This window comes from Ricinus communis, chromosome 1, assembly GCF_019578655.1.
Source record: "Ricinus communis isolate WT05 ecotype wild-type chromosome 1, ASM1957865v1, whole genome shotgun sequence".
Lineage (NCBI taxonomy): Eukaryota > Viridiplantae > Streptophyta > Magnoliopsida > Malpighiales > Euphorbiaceae > Ricinus > Ricinus communis.
This window is the reverse complement of record NC_063256.1, coordinates 3,581,579-3,601,786: the sequence shown is the minus strand read 5'-3', so window position 1 is coordinate 3,601,786 and position 20,208 is coordinate 3,581,579. Positions and strand designations below refer to the sequence as shown.

Here is a 20,208-nt window from a genome sequence, read left to right as displayed (position 1 = left end):
CGTTGCACATTTTTTATCTTTGTTACAATGACATGTTATTTGTCTACTAAAATATGTTGATCATCTAACAATATGTATGTATTTACATAAATACTATGCACTAACAAGGAATAAAAATATAATTAAGAACTAACATTTAAACTAGTTTTCTAAGCACATGCTGGGGCATTGAAGCCTCTTAAAACTGCAATAGTTATTCCATCTGGTGCTACAATTATAGGCAAAGAAGGGTCAACAAGCCTAGGATTCATCGTAGGTATATCAGATGATTCTGTAAGCAGCAATGGAGTTCCATTCAGTAGTACCACGTTGCTTTGGGTATTGCCATCTTTGGGGGTCAAATGGTATTCCTCCCTCTGTAGTAATTTTGCACCTCCAGAACCATTTCCATAATTAGCAATAGAAACATTGAAGGTAGTGGAGTTTTAATTCCAGGCTGCAATAAAGAGATTAAAATTTTATTCAATAGAAACATCCTGTGCTGTTATGAGGCAGACACTCAACTCCTTAAGCTAACAGTCGCTGGAACATCCTACATATACAGCACTATCTCAAATGGAAAAGGTGGCCTTTGGACAATGAGAGTATGCTCTCAAATATGGGGAGCCAACATAACTGGTAGCCAGCACATTCTTTCCCATGAGACGGTGCCATAAAAGTGCACTGGTAAAAATGCAACACAGCAAAGCAAAAACAATTAAGAAAATCTAAAATCTCTCCCTGAAATAGGAGTTTTCTTAGTGAAGGAGTCTGTAAACTACCCATAATAATCAGGATTTGGGATGAAGGTTGTAGTATTGAGAAGACCATAGTTTCCTCCAATTAAAGTTTGCCTGCAGAAAACCTTGTGGTTAAAGGTTGATGTCATGCCCAATTGGTCCAAATACCAAAATCCATGGGCAAAAGTATGTGAAACACTCTTGCTTCCATTGTTATAAGCTTCACCTGCGTCCCCAACCCATGCCCCAAATTCTTTGATTGTCGTTGATACTTTGCTATACATCTGTGCTATTTGGTCTAGGAAAAATGGATCTTGAATCTTGTTACTAAGAGTGGGATCAAGACCTACATTTGTTTTCTCAGAACAGAATATGGACACATTTAGTTATTTCCTAATTATGTCAGAAGAAACATTTCTACAAGCACAAAAACAAACATAGTATATCTGCACCAAGACTGTAGATATGGTGTGTTAGTCCATTGACAACATTTGGTCCTGAAACATGAAGAAAGGTTTTAAACCATTTATCATCAAAGAAACCACTTGGACCCAGCACCTTTGGCTGTGTCTTCTGATTTGGGTATAATTCTTGCACCAGTTCTTTAAGCACAATGATGTCTTTCCATACTGTTCTGCCTCTACCCTTGCTGTTACCCCATTTGAGCACAATTCATTTCCTGACAACACCAGGAAAAATACGGCATCTCGTAGAACAAACAAAAAACTTGAGGAAGGACATTAACTATTTCTTCAAGTTTGGTATGATTAATTACCGAATTCGTAGGAGTCAATCTCGTATCCTTTTGAGATGGTATACTTCATAAGATTGCGAGCATTTCGAGCATTCCAGTTACCAACCCAAAGAATTGAATCATTCCTGTTAGACCTTCTTCTTCCAATTAGTGATTTAGTCCAAATGTGATTTTAGCTCTGCAGTCCAATAATTTTTTTAAAGATTCAAGTTACTACCAGCTTTTCTATAAGATACATCTACCGCCAAAATAAGCCTGTAAGTATTAATCATGTAGTACTTTTTGATGCTAATCGTCTGCACCTTGTTCTATTAAAGAATTGATTTAGTTGATCGCATCTCTGCATGGTGAGGCAACCTGCATTAAATCCAAACATGCCAGCTTCTGTTTTTTGAAAAGGGGAGCATCTTTTGAATGCATGTCCCACTTGGTACACCAGCTGATCTTGCAATGAACCTCCAACCCTGATTCTTAAAGGATTAAATGCTGAAATTTTAACAAAATCATAATCTCAGTCTCTAAATAGAGACAAAGATGTTCCGTTGTTTCCTGATTTGCAATTGTGGGTGAGAACAAGAAAAGATAATTTGATTTATTTTCTCATAAAGATAAAAACATTAAACAGAAGCTATTTTAAATTTCTTGCATTTCAAATATGAAAAAGGAACCCTATTTCAAAGAATTTGCGGGATTTACAATTCTAGGGAATTGAGAAAATGTAACCATAAATCATTAAAATGTAAATAGACAAAGTAAACTAAATGTTCATGTTTCTTGCTAACTTACCCTTAACAGCATTCCACAAAATCTTGTTTTTCACATCCTGTAAATATCACAAGACACCACTTTTTACCACATGCAATCTCTGCACTGCATGCAAAGAAACATCAAGAAGAAGAAGGAGAAGCGTACCAAAGTGAAAAGACCAGAATGTCCCCAAGGACATTGGTTATACCTACATTTTGAAGCCAACCCTTTAACTTTCACATCATCTACTGCTATGCAAAAATGTAGTACAAAACCATGACACAGCAATGGAATATAATGCAAGTTTAAGATTGGCCACTCTTAAAACTAGCTGAGGTTAATTATTGAGATGCCAATACATATATATATATATATATATATAGGCTTTATGTAAATTAACTAGAAATAGATACTTTCAGTCATCTAGCAAAACATGAAGTATTCAACAAAGCATCTAAAATAGGACAGGGTTGAAACTTTTATGTCATATATTTCAGCCACATGCAAGTATCTGGTTTAGTTTGAAATCTATGAACTTTGAGCTTAGAGTGATGTATTTATCGATAAAAACAAGATATTTGAATACTAAAGATTGATAGTATATATTGGGCATTAATCTCACTGATTATCGCAATTAATAACATAATACAATCAAACGAAGAGAGCAAATTCTGAAGCAATTAACTTATAAGAAACCGAAATCCTAGCTACAACTTAATAATTATGTTCCTCAAAAAACAAAAAGTGCATTGAGAAAAACGAAAATAGCCTAAACTAAATCACAACCAATATATAAGCCTAAGAGAACACTATGTAATGTATCTAGTCTTTTCTCTCTAAGCACAGGCAGGAGCCTTAAAATCTTTAATGGTAACATAAACAAAAGAATCAGGAGCAACGGTGATGGGAGACGAAGGATCAACGAGCTGTGGTTTCATTGCAGGAATATCCAATGAGTCAGTTAGCTGCAATGGAGTTCCATTCAGTAGCAACACATCACTCTGAATATTTCCATCTTTTGGGGTCAAATGATACTCTTCTCTTTGTTCATTACCAGCAGAACTGTATTGGTTTGCAGAATTGCTTGCAAAGAAGTTATCATCATCGATTACAGAAACTGAGTAGCTGGTCTGGTTTGACATGTTAATTAGTAGTAGAGTAATTCCAGGCTGCAATCAGATACGAATTATTTTAGTTATATTTAAAAAATTAAAAAAACAATTAGCATGATATTAGAATTAAATAACAAATCTTACCTTTTTCTTGGAGCAATGTGAATATGCTCTAAGATATGGAGATGCATTATGAGAAGTGGCTAGTACTTGCTTTCCCATCAAACGATGCCACAGAAGTGCACTGACACAAATGCAAAAGAAACCAATTGGATGTAAATATATTTCAGAAACAAGGGAAAACAGATACTCCATGAATAAGATTAATGAGATAAATACCCATAATAGTCAGGATTTGGGATGAATGATGTGGTATTGAGGAGGCCATAGTTTCCGCCAATAAAAGCTTGTCTGCAATAAACTTTATGGTTGTAAGTTGAGGTCATGCCCAATTGATCCAAGTACCAAAACCCATTAGCAAAGGTATGTGAAACATCCTTGCCACCGCTGTTATAAGCACCACCAGATTCCCCAACCCAAGGTCCAGACCATGGACCAAATTGCCTCACACTGTCTGAAACATCTTTGAACGTCTGTGCTATCTGGTCCAAGAAATACGGGTCTTGAATCTTATTAATCAGAGCCTTATCAACACCTGCATATAGTAGGTACCATTAATAGGGTTTTATAGTCCGCACCTATATATGTATATTCAACATTAAGAATAATATAAATTAGAAGTGTATGTACCTGCTCCAAGATTGTATATATGGTGGGTTACTCCATCAACAACATTAGGTCCAACGGTCATAAGAAAAGTATTAAACCATTGCTGGTCGTAAAAACCAGCTGGACCCAACACTGCTGGTCTTGAATTAGGATCTGGGTACAACTCGTTCACTAATTTCCTTAGTGCAATTACATCGTTTCCATACTCAACAGCATCGAGTCTTGCAGATACTCCAGATCCACACAACTCATTCCCTAATTGATTACAGGAAAAATAAAATAAAAGGATATCCTCAATCTTATGTTAAGAATAATAACAATAATAACAGGTTGGCTATGAAATAAACATGCATATGCAAAACCTTTATTATGCTAAAACTATAGAATGATTAATTTTTATTATTATTATTATTTTCAGTGGGTGACATATTTAGTATAATTATAAAATTAAAATAGGTGACATGTCAATACAGTAGAAATCTGAATAATATATGAAATAGCAAAACCCTTGTAATTACCTAATTCATAAGAGTCAATATGGTATCCTTTAGAAATTGTGTATTTCATAAAATCACGAGCATTCTGTGGATCCCAGTCTCCTACCCAAAGGATTGACCCATCATCTTTGGATTTTTGCTTTCCAATGAGGGCATTCAACCCAAAAGTGAGTTTAACTCTGCACCCAAAAGAAAAAACATAGTTTCAGAAAATATATATATAAATGAAGAAATAATTTGAACAATTAAAAAGACAAGAAAAGCAAGAAAAAAGAAAAAAGAAAAAAAAAAGGCATACCCTGTTTGGTTAAAGAGTGCATTAATTTGATCCCATCTATCCATGGGAAGAGATCCTCTAGTAAATCCAAACAAGTAGTCATCACCATCTCTTCTTTTAAAGTGAGGGAATTTCTTGATAGAATTCCCAACTTGATAAACTAGTTGATCTTGCAATGACCCTCCAATTCTAATTCTCAAAGGATCAAAAGCTTTAAACGAAACAAAAAGAAAATACTAATTAACCCAAACAAAAACCCTTTTACACTAACCAAAAAAAATATTAAAAAATCACAAACAACAACAAAAAACATAAAGAGAAAAATCAGTCCTACCCTTGATAGCATTAGCCAAAATCTTATTTTCCAAATCCTGAATAACACAACAATTCAGAAATTTAACTTAATCCCAAAAAAAAAAATTCATGACATAAAAGACAGAAAAAGAAAAAGCAAGTAAGAAAATAAACAAATAAAAATAAAAATACCAAATTTAAGATTCCAGCTTGACCCCATGGACACTGTCCATAGTCGCACTTAGTATCAGGCCACCAATCCAAAGTCGCACAGATAAAATTCTCATCAGTACTTGCTCTAGAGGTTAGTCCTCTGACAGTAACCTGAACAACTTCTGCATTCACAGAATTTGATGATAATAATAATAATAAACTTGAGAAAACAACTAAAAGAAAGCTACACAATCTAGGGTTGGCCATGATTATGCAATGAGCAAATAGAGAAGGTATGATGAATGATGGATAGTAATGTGGTAGAGGTTTTGATGGGTATATATAGAGGATAAATCTTTACCAAATCTAAACCAAATAAAACTCTATCTCAACAGACACCAAAGATATATGTGAAACTAACAAAATCGAAACCTTGTCAAAGTGAAATACGTGAGAGATATTTTTCTTTTCTACGTTCAATTATTGTTAATTTAATCCTAATCTACCACTAACCAAAACAATATTAAATATCAAATAATGCAATGTAATATAGTTAAGTAAAGAAGTAAAACATCGCCTAGGTTCAAAAAGAGGGGGGAAAAAGGGTTAAGAAGGTAGGCACTATTGAGGTAGTAATACTTTTTAAAAGAAGAAGTTTGTAATCAAATTAAAATTTATTCGAAGGGTTTTAATCTATTTAGTTATTTGATGAAAATAGAGTTTGTGATATGTGAAATTACCTGGTGCTAGATTGCAATTAAATTTTAATATACTACCTATGTTCGATGATGTATGCTTTGTATTAATCAAATCCAATACTCTTACTAATTTTAAACTTAAAATATTCTTATTTAAATTTGATATATAATTGACACAAATTTATTAATTTTAAATATCAATTATCAATACTAAAATATAAGACACTTTATATATGTGTAATATATTTCTCAACTAATTGTAAGATAAGAAGTTATTAAAGTTAGATAAACTTCATCTAAAAAGTATATAAATAAGATAATATTAATATCCTCTAATTTAATTATGATCTCCAATTGTAATTTTAAGTATGTAGTTGTCTTAAAAATAATATCACCGTATTACTACGTTTTAGACTCTATGAGACCGAATTGGATTCGGTACTCCGATAACTCGGCGCAAGTAAAACATCTCACGTAAATACCCGCTATTTTTTTTTTTTTTTTCCCTATCAACTGATATAATAAGTGGGCTTACTTTCCTTGAGAATCAAAGAGAAATGCTCATGATCCTAGGATTATGCCAGCAACTAGAAGCAGTAGCGGAAGATGTCTCCATCTCTTGGAGAAATGCAAGAGCATGAAGCAACTAAAGCAAGCTCATGCACAGGCAATCGCATGCGGCCTAGGCAACAACTCCTTTACGTTAAGCAGAATCTTAGCCTTCTGTTCAGACCCAAATCATGCAAGTCTTAGTCATGCATGGAAAATCTTTCAACACATTCAACAGCCTACCATTTGTATATACAACACCATGATTAAAGCTCTTTTGCTCAAAGGTGAACTTTTTAATATTTTTAATCTATATTCTACTATGTTACAAAAGGGCATGTATCCAGATACTTATACATTGCCTTATGTGTTAAAAGCTTGTGTAAAGTTTGAATCTTGCCTTCTTGGTGAATTAGTACATGTGTATTGTTTAAAATTAGGTTTTTCTGTTAATGCTGTAGTTGGTAATTCGTTGATTTTGATGTATTGCGGATTTTGTAACATGAGAGCTGCTAGATACGTGTTTGACGAAATTCCTGGTCCATGTGTTGTATCATGGACATTAATGATCTCTGGGTTTGCTAAAGTAGGTGATATTGAGTCTGCAAGATTGTTCTTTGATGGAGCTCCTAGGAAAGATAGGGGAATATGCGGTGCCATGATTTCTGGATATGTGCAAAATAATTGTTTCAAGGAGTGTTTGTATATGTTTAGCATGATACAGTTGACTGATAACGTGCCTGATGAGGGTATTTTCTTGAGCATTCTTTGTGCTTGTGCTCAATTAGGTGCTTTGGATACTGGGATTTGGATTCATAGATATATGGATAGACTGGGATTGCCTTTGACTATCCGTTTGAGCACAGGTCTCATTGATATGTATGCAAAATGTGGGAATGTGGATTTGGCTAAGTCACTGTTTGATGAAATGCCTCAAAGAGACACAGTTTGTTGGAATGTTATGATTTCTGGTTTAGCAATGCATGGTGATGGAGAGGGTGCAATCAATCTGTTCTTGAAGATGGAGGAGGCTGGATTTAAGCCTGATGATGTTACATTCATAGCTATTTTATCTGCTTGTAGTTATTCTGGCATGGCATATGAAGGTTTAAGAGTATTAGATAGAATGTGCAACGTGTATAATATTGAGCCTAAAAGTGAACATTATGGATGTATAATTGGTCTGCTTAACCAAGCAGGCCTCCTTCATGAAGCAAAAGATATAATTGAGAGAATGCCTACTTCGAGCAGCTCCTCTGAAGAAGCAGTAGCTTGGAGAGCATTACTTAGTGCTTGCTGCAACCAGGGACAAGCTCAATTAGCTGAAGTTGCAGCCAAGAGACTTCTGCAGTTAGAACTTCATAGTGGGGCGTATGCTCTGCTTTCAAATTTGTATGCAGCTACCGGGAAATACGATGATTCCAAAAGAATAAAGAAAATGATGAGAAACAGAGGGGTTAATAAATTACCTGGTTGCAGTTCAATCAAGATCAATGGTATCATCCATGAGTTTGTTGCAGGAGAAAAAAATCACAAACAGATAGCAGATATAGATTTAGTTATGGAGAAGATGAACAGGGAATTGAAATTCTTAGGATGTAATCCCTATCCACTTCTTATTGATCAGACATGACAGATTCTTTATTGAATGTTGTGTACACCATTATTTTTATATTGTGTTGATTTAGTGATTGGTTACTTAGCCTAACATGACAGTTCCAGTTCGAGTTATTTGCTTTGCTGCAAAGATGTACTACCATTTTGTATAATGCTTTAAATTTGTTTAGTGATTGGTTACTTGGTCTGACATGGCAATTCGAGATAATTGCACATCCAAATTTTTGCTGCAAAGATCTACCACTTTTGTGTAATGCTTTAAGTTAGCAATTGAATCACCTCAGGTTTCTCTTTCCGTGCATTTTGGAATGAGTTGGGTCCTCCTCCTCTAGCTGAGGAGTCGAATATAAGTTACCCAAGCAGGGGTTGATGCCAACTATAAGTGTAGATAGACCTTGTATGTATAAACATTGATGTTTTTGAATCAGTTCTCTTGAAACTGCCTTTGGAGATAATAAAATTGTCAAATAGCTAATGAAATTCATTACTTTAGAATGTCGCCTTTGGTGTGTCAATTCAACTCGGGCGACAGAACAGTTTTTTTTTTCTTCTTTCGGCCAAGAAGATAGCTACATCCAGCTGCATATATTCAGCCGAACATGGCTGTGCATTCAGATCAATAGGTCTACTGGCAAGTAGCAAAAGTTATTTGATTTAAAAATGGGGCATATCTTCGGGAGCATTTTCATGTTCTTCAGATGTCTAAAAATACTAGATTGAGAATTAACTTTAACAATGTCTAGAACAGCATATATAAAAACAATCTATAGATCATATCATATTAGAAGCAATTCCATGATAACATATATTGAAAAATGATTCAAAACCAAGCATGCGGCAATACAGACTTGGATCTTCTTTGGAAACTTCTAGCCGCACCTGTATGCTAAAAGACATAAGTTTATGAAAAGAAACTCTTTTAGCTCTATCGTGGGCACAACCTTCTTTTTCTTCACAAGGAGAGAGAGAGAGAGAGAGAGAGAGAGAAAGAGGGAGCTAAATCCATTGATTGACAAACCTTTCTGCAGAGCTATTGGGATTTCCCATTTTCATTCACAAATAAATATAGCCTAGAAACAGCCAGTATAACCACAATATCAAATGATTAAAGAATATATTGTAATCTACTAAACTATGAAATCTGCGTCAGAGACTTCAAGGACTTTATGGACTCCTATTGGGTTTACCCCGGGCTTGAATGCATTTCCTTCAATGTACCTGCACATGGTAATCAATTACTTATTTGATTTCTAGGGTCAAATTATTAACTTGTTAAGTCCAAGGTCTGGTTGCAGAAAGGAACTCACATTTCTTTCAAGAATTGATGTTTATAGAAGGCATCAGGAATTCTCCCTGAAAATTGATTGTGATCCAAGTACCTGGAGATGCAATCAAGGTCAGCTTAAAAAGCATAAAAGAACAAAATTCTCTGGAAGTAACCTGAACACTCAAAAAAGATACTTTCAGGGAGGAAGAAAAATAAAAAATAAGAAATAAAAAATCCAACAGCTTGCCAGCACAGTATGTGCATTTGCTTTTTATCTTGCTAAAGCAGCCTTGGGCATCTTGATACATGATAATCACATAAAATAATGAAGCAGCTCACTTAGAATGGCAAGAGGGAAACAACAAAAATAGAATTTATATCCTACTCATTCTGTATTATTTCAAAGAAGAGCACAATAAGGTCATATGACATATTATGTGCTTAAGAAGATCAAATAGAGCTATAGTGTCTCCTCAGAACCAAGGGCAAGCATTCTAATAATTTAAGATGGAAAAACTTAATTGTAAGAAAATAACCCTAATCTAAATTTGGCCAAAAGAGTCTCCTCTCAGATGTCTTGGTAGAAAAAGAGTATATAACTTATGCAAATATGAGGGTAAAGAGAGTTTTGTTGAGACAATGCACATTTTTATCCACAAAAATGTAGTAGTATGTTATGAATCAATCCCCTTTTCACTTAGTACCAGCCTAAGACACCATCTTTCAGTAAGCCTGAGCCGATTTATTATAATGTGTATGGCTCCAAGGAAAAAAGAGATATCTTAAACCAAAAACATAAAAGCATAAGTTTGAAAAGAACTTACAAGTGAGTCAATTTAGGAATATGAGCAATTGCAGCAGGTATAATTCCCGACATCTTATTATATGATAGATGCCTGCAACCAACAAAGATAATAATTGCAAAAAAATCGTGGTTAAAACAAGTGGAGATCTAGTGAGAAAATTGTGGTGCTTATAATTAAAAAAGAACACTGCTTTTTCGTGCAATGGTAATAATATTGAGAACAACTTGTAATAATGTAAGAACAAAGATTAAAAATCAACAGGACTTACAATATCTCTAGATTCGTCAAGTTTGAAAGTTGTGCAGGGACTCCTCCAGTGAGGTAATTATTGTTTAGGTAACTACATATCATGGTCAGAAATACTTAAAATTAGCAGCTCATTCATCCGGCAAAAAAACATCAGGGAAAAAACTGTGAACTTGGCAAATAAACAAACTTACAGGTTTCGAAGTGCAGGGAAACAACCCTCAAAACGTATTAATTCCCTTATAGTACCTACTAAATGATTGTTGCCAACATCCCTACATGTGTGTTTCACAGTGAGATAGACCAAAAGCCTAATGCTGATCATTACTCCAAAATGAACATAATTCAAGGAGAAAATATAACATTACAAGTGCCGAAGATTCTGCAAAGTCCCCAATTCAGCAGGAATTCGTCCAGAAAAGCGATTCTCATGTAGATAAAGATACCGAAGTTCGGGAAGATTTGCTAGCTCCTTAGGGATTTCACCTTTGAAATTATTGAAACTCAGATATCTGCACAAAGTTCACCTCTTCAACTTTAACCAGAATTTTTTTTTTTTTTTAAAAGAAAGCATTAAAACAGAAGCGGTAACATCATGAAATTATAGCAGGAGCAAAACCCAAGATACTCACAGATGGGTTAGACTCTTGAGTTCACCAATTTCAGGAGGAATCACATCTTGTAACTTATTCCACCTCAAATTACTAAAAGAAAACAAACCAAGAAAATAAAAACTTGGCAACAAATAAATCAAATTATTGGAAGCTTAAAACTTTAAAGGGAGGAGGGGGCTATACAGTATCTTAAGACGCTTCAACCGCCCAATCTGTGGAGGAATAGGCCCTGTCAATTTGTTGTTATGGAGATCCCTGTGATGCACAAGCAATTGTACAAGTTCAATGTAAGCAATCAAACAAATCAAAACAGACACAGACCTTGCATTTTTAGACTTTCCAAATACTATTAAAACAAAAACAGAAATAGAAATTATAATAATGATAATAATAAGCTTACAATCTAGTGAGATCCAACAAATTGGTAACAGCAGTAGGAAATGGACCCACAATTGAAACTGCATAAACTTCCCTGCAGTGAATAACCCATCCAATTATAATCTCTAAAGAATAAAACTTAATAGAAAAGAAAAATATTTAAAGATTAGAGAATGTCTAGAAACATACAATTCCGTAACAACTCTATAATCGCCTTGAGTAGAACAAGTGACACCAGACCACGGAGGCAGATCGCCATCACCACAAGGATCATCACCGACCCATGCGTACACTACTCTCCATCCAAGTGATGCTTTTATCTCATTCAAAGCCTTCACTGCAAAAGTCAATTCAATTTTGTTATATTTTCCTATAATTGAAAAAAGAAAAAGAAAAAAGGAGAGAGAGAGAGAGATCTGGTAAATAAAATCATTACCGTCGCGCTTCAGGGTTTTGGAGTGAGCCGAGTGAAGTAGAAGAGGGAAGATAAAGATCAGCAGAGTCAAATGCGACATACGCGCCATTTGATCTGTTTTCTTTTTTGGAAGATTGAGTTGAGATCGGAGTTCAGTAGTGATTGTGTGTATTTATTGATACATGGAAAGGAAGAAACAGCACTAATAATAATAATAACAATAATAATTGAGATTAATGAATGGTTTAATTGTTTCTTTTCTTCAGCTCAAGGCACAAAGCCTTTTAGCTTATTAGCTCTTCATTCTTTAGCAAACGCGGATTTGGGATTTGGAAATGGAAGCCTGCTTGGTCGTCTCGTCGGTGGGTTTATTTTTCCAGTATTTAATAATAAAATTATCAAGAGCATGGGTAGCAGTATTTACATTTATACATAATTTCAGATTTTGGACCGCAAACTCAATGGTTCAATCTTGAATTTTTTATTTTATTTTTTCCTTTTTCTTTAATAGTTTGTTTCACCGCTGTGAATCCAACCTTCATTCTTTTTTAATTAGTTTCACTTTATTATTATTAAATTAAGACAAAAGCTAATTTTTGAGTTTTAATTGAGTTGATTGTACACTGATTTTACTCTGCTATCAAGTTTATTTGGATTATTTTGTTTCAAACATGTTATTAATTATCTTATTTACATTTATAAAAGGTTAATAAACCACTACGTAATACAAAAAGATAATTATATTTTTATATTTTATTAACCGTGGACTCTAATGGTATTAATCTCGGAAACTCAAATACTATTTATTAATTGTTTGACTTATGACAAGTGACGTCACTCCTACAATATTTTCGGATTCTTTTCCTCTATATGGATATTATTTGATTTTGTATTTTTCCCTTTTGATATTTAAATGTGAAATTATGTTGGATTTATTTCATTTATAGGAGGAGTTTTAAATAAATTTGTTTGGTCCTCCTCGTATTATTTTCTTTTGTCTTTTTTGTGGGTTCTATTGAATCTTCCATTCGTACATCCAAAATAGCCAATGGAAGAGTCACTTCAATTTTGACCTAAAAATAATAGAACAATCATCAGATGGTGTAGATTCTCCCATAAACAGGAAGGAATGGATGAATGGGAAAATGACTCTACAAAACCTTAGTTAAACCCCCAATGCAAGAACTTCTCTTATTGCCCAACAGAAAGAAAACTGAGTCCCAAAACTCAAAAACCCATGAAAGTCATAAATAAGAGCTGATTGAAAACTTAAAAATCTATCTATGAGACCCAAACTTTGAAGAACAATATCAAACAAACCCCTAAATCTTTATTGCTTTAAAGGGTCAATTTTGAGGTCTTTCCATTAGGATCCGACTGAAATTGGGTTGAGATTTTTATTTTTATTTTTTGCTAATCTTTGCTTAAATTATAACAGTTTTTCTAGAGGAGTACTCTGTGTAATATATATATATATACTTACTTGCTTTAATTTACCGTTTGATTAAAGTGATAAAATTATTTTCTTGGAGGATAACTGTAACTATATATACCACTCTTATCACTTTAAAATTACTTTAATCTCACTATAGTTACATTATGAATAAGATTTGAGTTTTTCTTTTTGATATAGGATGACAATAAATTAGATACCTGCCTGTTAAAAAGTGCTTAAATTTGAATTCGTTTAAGAATTAAATATCTAAATCCATTTCAAATTTATTTTAAAAATTAAACTCTGCTAAATTAAAGAATTTCAGGGGCAAAATGATCATACGTGCAAAATAAATAAATAAGTGAACAAACGGAGGTCCAAACCAAAACTTTTAAAAATCTGGCGGTGGACTTTGTGGTCCTAATAAGGTAGGCCCAAATCCAATAGCTGTTTTTAGTTGGTGCTTAATTTATTATGCCCGAGTTAGATTAACAGGCTTAATATTAAGATTGAAAAAGGGTTTTCATTTATTTTATTTCTAAATCTTTAGAATTATTTTTAGAAAAACTATTTTTTTTTAAAAAATTGTTATTTTAACAATCAACAGCTCTTAATTAACTAATTAATTAATTAAGGTGTTATTGTGAGGTGAACCATACAAGCTAACTAAGCAAATGGAGTAATTTTGTAAATTAAGCATCAAATTGGCAATAATCACAGTGGTGCTGGTAATGCGTCATGGTAATAGCTTCACATTACCTAGAAAAGGTATTAAATTAACCCATCTCTTTCTTTTCACATTTATATAATTTCTTTTCCAAAAATTTAATATATATTAACCATCTCTTTCTTTTCAAAAAACTTTTAATAACTTGCAAAAAGAAAAAATGTGATTAACAAGTAATTAATATAAAAGGAAGGAGAGAATTAACAATTAAGAGAGAGGTAAAGGAATTAAAATAGCCTTAGTATTAATTAATTATATGAGTAGATTTTAACACGAAGCTAAAACTAATAAAGCTATACATGAATACAATTAATAATTGCAGACCCACAAACTATAAGACCATTTTGCCCTCAGAGCAATTGTTTTTCCCCTGATGAAAAACAGCTCCAAATTAATGAAACTCATGGGTTTCTCTTGAACATCAACCTCTTCCCCAATCAAAATTTAAAACCACCGCCTAGAAATGGTGAAATTTTGACAAATAAAACCCAACAATAACCATACTATTTCCGTGCTTGTTTTAGATTTTTTGATCCCTTTTACACTAAAAAATTCTCTACCCTTTCATGTCACACAGATGATAAAAGCTAAAGCTATTAGCTATAATCAAAAACAAGCATGGAAATAGCAATTTCTTAAGCATCTTGATCGCTTCTAGTACAATACAGTGACTGATTAATATCTAAGGAAGATTGATCCTTGTTGCAGCAGCAGCAGTTGTAGTTACTGTCCTTTCCATCCAACATTTGCTGAAGAAAGCATGACGTGAGGACAACATTTAAGAAAAAAGATTACCAAGAAATAAAGCAAGAAGCAAAAGAAAAACTGATAAGTTGGCCAAAACTTAAAGAAGGAGATGAAGAAGAAGAAGAAGGTACTATTGACACTGGTTAAATTTAAATACTAGGAGAAAGGGCAAGAAATTATAATGAGCACTTCTCTAATGATCAGTTGTGAAGAGGGTTAGGCCCAGACGGGACTAGTCTCTTGTCTACACCGTATCTTGGATCGATCTGATCATCACCCGGGGGCGATGGTGGTGGCGGGGCGATGAAACGGCGTTGTGGGTTCATTCTTTGGAACTGAATGCACAAAGAACGTGAAGTCTTGTGAGGGAAAGAAGCACAAGAAGGTGGTGATGGTAGTTTGCGGTTGATCAAAGAATGGTGGCGATTGTAGAAGCCGTGGTTTCTTGAAAAAGAATTAAGATGATGGTCATGATCATCAAGAAAAGTGGTAGCAGCAGCAGCAGTAGAAGTAGAAGTTGTAGGGTTAGGGCTTGGAAGTCTAGCAGCCATTGAAGGTGTTAGGAGTAGCAGCAGTATCAAGATTAAAGAAAAATAAATCTTCATGATGACAGAAGATTGGGAATTGAGAGAGCGATTGATTGTTGTTGAATAGAGGAAAAAAGAAAAAGGAGGGAAGATGGCGATGGAGATAGAAGAGAGAGAGAGAGAGAGAGAGTTTTAAATGCAAGGCAAGAGACCCATGAACTTTAATATAAGAAAAGGAAAATAAAAATTTAGGAAGAAGGAGTGAGTGGGCAATATATATAGAGATAGATAGATCAAAGCTGTGCATCATCAAATTAGTCACGAATATTTGTAGGTGTTAGAAATAAGAGATATGCAATTCTCTTTAATTGTTTGTAGGGACGTTAAAAGACATGTAATTAATTAAGATAGCAGAATATCAATATCAATGTACATCTTCTTCTTCTTCTTCTTCTTCTTTGATTCTATTTTTTATATTTCATCTTTTGCCTATTTCCACTCATTTTGGCATTATGATTAGAACTGCATCATTAATTAAGGATCCACTAAGAGGGAAAAATATCTGTCCATTTGTTGGTTTTTTTTCTTCTAGGAAACGTCTTTTCTTTAATTAAAAGTCCCATAAAAATTATCCTAATTATTTTAACTGCTATATTTTAAAATTATTTGGTTGGTTTTTAAATTTTTAATAATTACATTCTCTAGGTTTTTCATAAAAAAAATGTAACTAATTACTTGAGTCTTGAAATCCTTTGCATGGTGGAGTTAGGTTTAGTCATTAATATCTCGTTTATATTTAATTTTTTCAAAACAAATGTCACAGAAATGATTAATGTTGTTAACATTATATAGTTAATAACGAATTAAGAAATGTGGATATTTTTTAGTTAATGTTATTAATTTTTGTCACTATTTTTGTAAGATATTTTCATTAAATTTCATATAGAAACTAAAATTTTGAAGTGTGAAAATTAATTATATGTGTTAATAATTGATTTAAAGAACATATTGAATTACTAATCTAATACTAATTAAAAGAGAATTGTGGGACATAATTTGAAACAGACAAAAAAAATTTATTTATTTAGAATAAAGGAAGTAACTCTCAATATTAAACTGATAATTAATACCTTAGGTAGAAGATGAGATCCTTAAACCAAAATAACTTTTTATTTTATACTATTCACTGGAAAGCCAAATTTTTCATATTCCGTAGTTGGGGAAAAAGAATTCAACCGTTTTTTAAAAAATTTCATAATAAAGGGATGGTTTCATTCAAACGGCTTTTTCTATTTTTCTTTTCAAATTTTTTAATTTAACTGATTTGATAATTTTTTTATAATTTATTTATTCATTAGAGGAACAGGAGGCCACGAGCTATATAATTTATAGAAATAAAAAATAAAAATAAATAAAAATATAACATCAATATAACACTAATTAAATTGTATCAAACAATTCATATTTATTCAACTATAAGCTCTTATAATAAGCTAAATTAAAATAAATTATAATCTTAGAAAAAATGAAAAAAGTAGAGAAAATATATTTTTCATTTTACTTTTCTTGCTTGAATCTCTCCTAAACAAATTGAATTTTAATAAAAATCCTAAGAGATATTTGCCAATTTTATTGACTTCGGCCGTTGCTTTGGTTAGAAACAAAGCAAAAACAATTTGAGGGACTTTTTCTCTGTATAAAACATTTCTTTTATAAAAACGATTTCTTCTTTTTACACACAAAGTTAAAACATTTTTTGTATATATAAAAAGAACACTGAAGTCCTCTTCTTTTTCTACAATAGGACGTAATGCATGATATATTCATGAAAATATTTATTTCACAGAATATTCTTAAAACAAAATCTCTCTCTGAATCAATAATCATGGCATATCCATAATTACCCAAACCCAATTACCCGTTTTTAACATCTCAGCTTCTTCTTCTTCCTCTTCCTCCTTTAAGTTAATCTCTTTTATCGCCATGACATTCCCTTTAATTATCTTCTTCTTTTTTCTTCTAATCTCACCTTCTTTCTCCAAAGTCAAAATCTCCATAACTCCGACCACCGTCGCCAAATCCGGCGACACAGTCACGATCACCTGGTCAAACGTCGACTCACCCTCAAATCTCGATTGGGTCGGTCTCTATTCTCCTCCTAACTCACCGCATGATCACTTCATCGGTTACAAATTCCTTTCTTCATCACATAATTGGCAATCCGGGTCGGGATCCATTTCCCTGCCCATCACCAACCTCCGCTCCAACTACTCATTCAGGATCTTCCGTTGGACCGAATCCGAAATCAACCCGAAACGCCACGACCATGACCATAACCCACTCCCGGGCACAGCGCATTTGTTGGCGGAATCGGAGGAGGTTGGGTTCGAGTTGGGTAATGGGCCGGAGCAGATACATTTGGCGTTCACGGATATGGAAGACGAGATGAGGGTTATGTTTGTGGTGGGGGATAAAGAAGAGAGGGAAGTGAAATGGGGAGAGGCTGATGGAAAGTGGAGTCACGTGACGGTGGCACGTGTTGTGAGGTACGAGAGAGAGCATATGTGTGATGCTCCTGCCAATGGCAGTATTGGGTGGAGAGATCCTGGTTGGATTCATGATGCTGTTATGGATAAGTTGAAGAAAGGTGTTAGATATTATTATCAGGTAATCTGTCTTATTAATTTGGGTTTCAATTTTGATGACAATATAGCTGTTTAGTGCTTTTGTCGAGAATTATTTGTTTCACTTGATCGTAACTGCCTTCGATCAATTGTTATGCCACAATTATTCAACTAGGATTTGTACTTAGGTTAGGAACTCTAACTTTTAGCTGGTTCTTTGACTGCTAGTTAGCAGTTTATTTATGCTCTCTATTTATCTCTAGTGGAATGGAATTCCAATTGATTTTTGGTACTTATGGTCGTGGGATGCTACTGATAGTCATTGTTCATTCTTAAAATAAAAGTGCTTTAACAAGACATATCGGTGAGCATATCTTGTTTTTTTTTTTTGTCAGTTGCTACTATTAATTTTCATCATGGTTTTGTTGGTAAGCTACAGTTATACAAGACTTCTCTAGATAGGTTATTTCAATATGGGCATTTACATTGTAATTTGTGTGCACCCAATTGTTCCCTCTATTAGTTTATATTCATGTGAGGATGAGATCAACTTAATCCATTTCTTGCACCTGTGGCCTGTGGAAAATTTCCCTGCAGCAGTAAAGCTTACTTGTCCTCTATATAAGTAACATTTTGTTTAATTATAACAGGTTGGAAGTGACTCTAGAGGTTGGAGCTCAACTCAGAGCTTTGTGTCGCGGAATGGAGACTCAGACGAAGCAATCGCATTCCTGTTTGGGGATATGGGAACTGCAACACCATATGCTACCTTCCTTCGCACTCAAGATGAAAGCATAGCGACCATGAAATGGATCCTTCGTGACATAGAAGCTATTGGTGACAAGCCTGCTTTCATTTCACACATTGGAGATATCAGCTATGCAAGAGGCTACTCATGGTTGTGGGACCATTTTTTCACTCAAATTGAACCTGTTGCATCCAAAGTACCATACCACGTGTGCATTGGGAACCATGAGTATGATTGGCCTTTACAACCTTGGAAGCCAGATTGGTCCAATTCAATTTATGGGACTGATGGGGGTGGGGAATGCGGAGTTCCTTACAGCCTTAAATTTAACATGCCTGGAAACTCTTCTGAGTCTACTGGTTCCCATGCACCTGCTACTCGAAACCTATACTACTCATTTGATATGGGGGCCGTACATTTTGTATATATGTCAACTGAGACCAATTTCCTTCCTGGGAGCAACCAATATAACTTTCTAAAGCATGATCTAGAATCGGTTAACCGAAGCAAGACCCCTTTTGTGATTGTTCAAGGGCACAGACCGATGTATACTACAAGCCACGAAAACAGGGATGCTCCATTGAGGGACAAAATGCTTGAGCACCTGGAACCCTTGTTTGTGAAAAATAATGTGACCCTTGCATTGTGGGGTCATGTACATAGATATGAGAGGTTTTGTCCTGTGAATAACTTCACATGTGGAAGCACTTGGAAAGGATTTCCAATCCATGTCGTCATTGGGATGGCAGGACAAGATTGGCAGCCTATCTGGCAACCCAGAGTCGACCACCCAGATGATCCTATATTTCCACAACCTGAGCAGTCCATGTATCGTGGGGGTGAATTTGGATACACTAGATTGGTTGCCACAAAGAAGAAGCTGACATTTTCTTATGTTGGAAACCATGATGGAGAGGTGCATGATATGATGGAGATTTTGGCATCAGGTCAAGTTTACAGTGGGAATGCTGGTGTTAATGATGTTGCTGGAGCAAGGATTGAGGCAGCGGCAGACTCTAAATTCTCAATGTATGTCAAGGGTGCAAGTGTGTTGGTGCTGGGGGCTTTTATGGGGTACATTCTTGGGTTTATATCACATGCCAGGAAGCACAGTACTGCAAGAGGCAGCTGGAGTGCTGTGAAGACTGATGAAATTGAATCAATGTCATGAAAGTTTGGTAAAACCAACAGTTCGGATTATGCTTCCATGCGTTTTGAAAACCTGTTTGCCATGGGTGTGAAGGAGTTGAAATTTTAGGATGAAGCTCATGCTGTTAAGCGCTTCGGGCAAGCTTGGAAGCGGAAAGAAGTTAGGATTTTTGTTGTATTTTATTATGATTAAGTTTGTAAATATTATATTTTCCCGTTTTCTAGTGAATAAGAAGCATTGCAATGACTGTTTGGAAAGAAATAAAATGAAAGACAAAAAGAAAAAGGAAATTCCTTTATTAGTTTATAATACTGCTGGAAACATGTACAATTGATGCTTTCTTATCAGAAATTTCTGCTTACGAGCGGAAGAAGGGGC

The 20,208-nt window shown here is 34.3% G+C and overlaps 5 protein-coding genes and 1 pseudogene across 5 annotated transcripts; 2 read left to right on the top strand and 4 right to left on the bottom strand.

Annotated features, from left to right (window-relative positions):
- Nucleotides 1–140: 140 nt before the first annotated feature.
- LOC8289142 lies at nt 141–2,643 on the bottom strand (annotated as a pseudogene).
- Nucleotides 2,644–2,878: 235 nt separating this feature from the next.
- LOC8289141 (heparanase-like protein 1) lies at nt 2,879–5,604 on the bottom strand. The gene is made up of 8 exons (XM_015728330.3): nt 5,322–5,604; nt 5,170–5,206; nt 4,857–5,046; nt 4,580–4,737; nt 4,083–4,316; nt 3,672–3,987; nt 3,477–3,576; nt 2,879–3,389 (listed from the first exon to the last, which is right to left on the bottom strand). Exons 1-8 carry the CDS (start codon nt 5,547–5,549, stop codon nt 3,057–3,059), a joined length of 1,596 nt encoding a protein of 531 aa, XP_015583816.2. The 5' UTR covers nt 5,550–5,604; the 3' UTR covers nt 2,879–3,056.
- Nucleotides 5,605–6,412: 808 nt separating this feature from the next.
- On the top strand, nt 6,413–8,237 carry LOC8289140 (pentatricopeptide repeat-containing protein At2g20540). The gene has a single exon (XM_015728451.3). It carries the CDS (start codon nt 6,558–6,560, stop codon nt 8,160–8,162), a length of 1,605 nt encoding a protein of 534 aa, XP_015583937.2. The 5' UTR covers nt 6,413–6,557; the 3' UTR covers nt 8,163–8,237.
- An 890-nt stretch (nt 8,238–9,127) lies between these two features.
- Nucleotides 9,128–12,267, bottom strand: LOC8289139 (probable leucine-rich repeat receptor-like protein kinase At1g35710). The gene is made up of 11 exons (XM_002512066.4): nt 11,894–12,267; nt 11,647–11,794; nt 11,480–11,551; nt 11,263–11,334; nt 11,098–11,169; nt 10,834–10,977; nt 10,660–10,740; nt 10,488–10,559; nt 10,238–10,309; nt 9,454–9,525; nt 9,128–9,364 (listed from the first exon to the last, which is right to left on the bottom strand). Exons 1-11 carry the CDS (start codon nt 11,979–11,981, stop codon nt 9,274–9,276), a joined length of 984 nt encoding a protein of 327 aa, XP_002512112.2. The 5' UTR covers nt 11,982–12,267; the 3' UTR covers nt 9,128–9,273.
- A 2,714-nt stretch (nt 12,268–14,981) lies between these two features.
- On the bottom strand, nt 14,982–15,332 carry LOC8289138 (CLAVATA3/ESR (CLE)-related protein 9). The gene has a single exon (XM_002512065.2). It carries the CDS (start codon nt 15,330–15,332, stop codon nt 14,982–14,984), a length of 351 nt encoding a protein of 116 aa, XP_002512111.2.
- Nucleotides 15,333–17,107: 1,775 nt separating this feature from the next.
- LOC8289137 (probable inactive purple acid phosphatase 2) lies at nt 17,108–20,139 on the top strand. Its single transcript, XM_002512064.4, has 2 exons — nt 17,108–17,975; nt 18,583–20,139. Exons 1-2 carry the CDS (start codon nt 17,292–17,294, stop codon nt 19,849–19,851), a joined length of 1,953 nt encoding a protein of 650 aa, XP_002512110.2. The 5' UTR covers nt 17,108–17,291; the 3' UTR covers nt 19,852–20,139.
- The last annotated feature ends 69 nt before the right edge of the window (nt 20,140–20,208 follow it).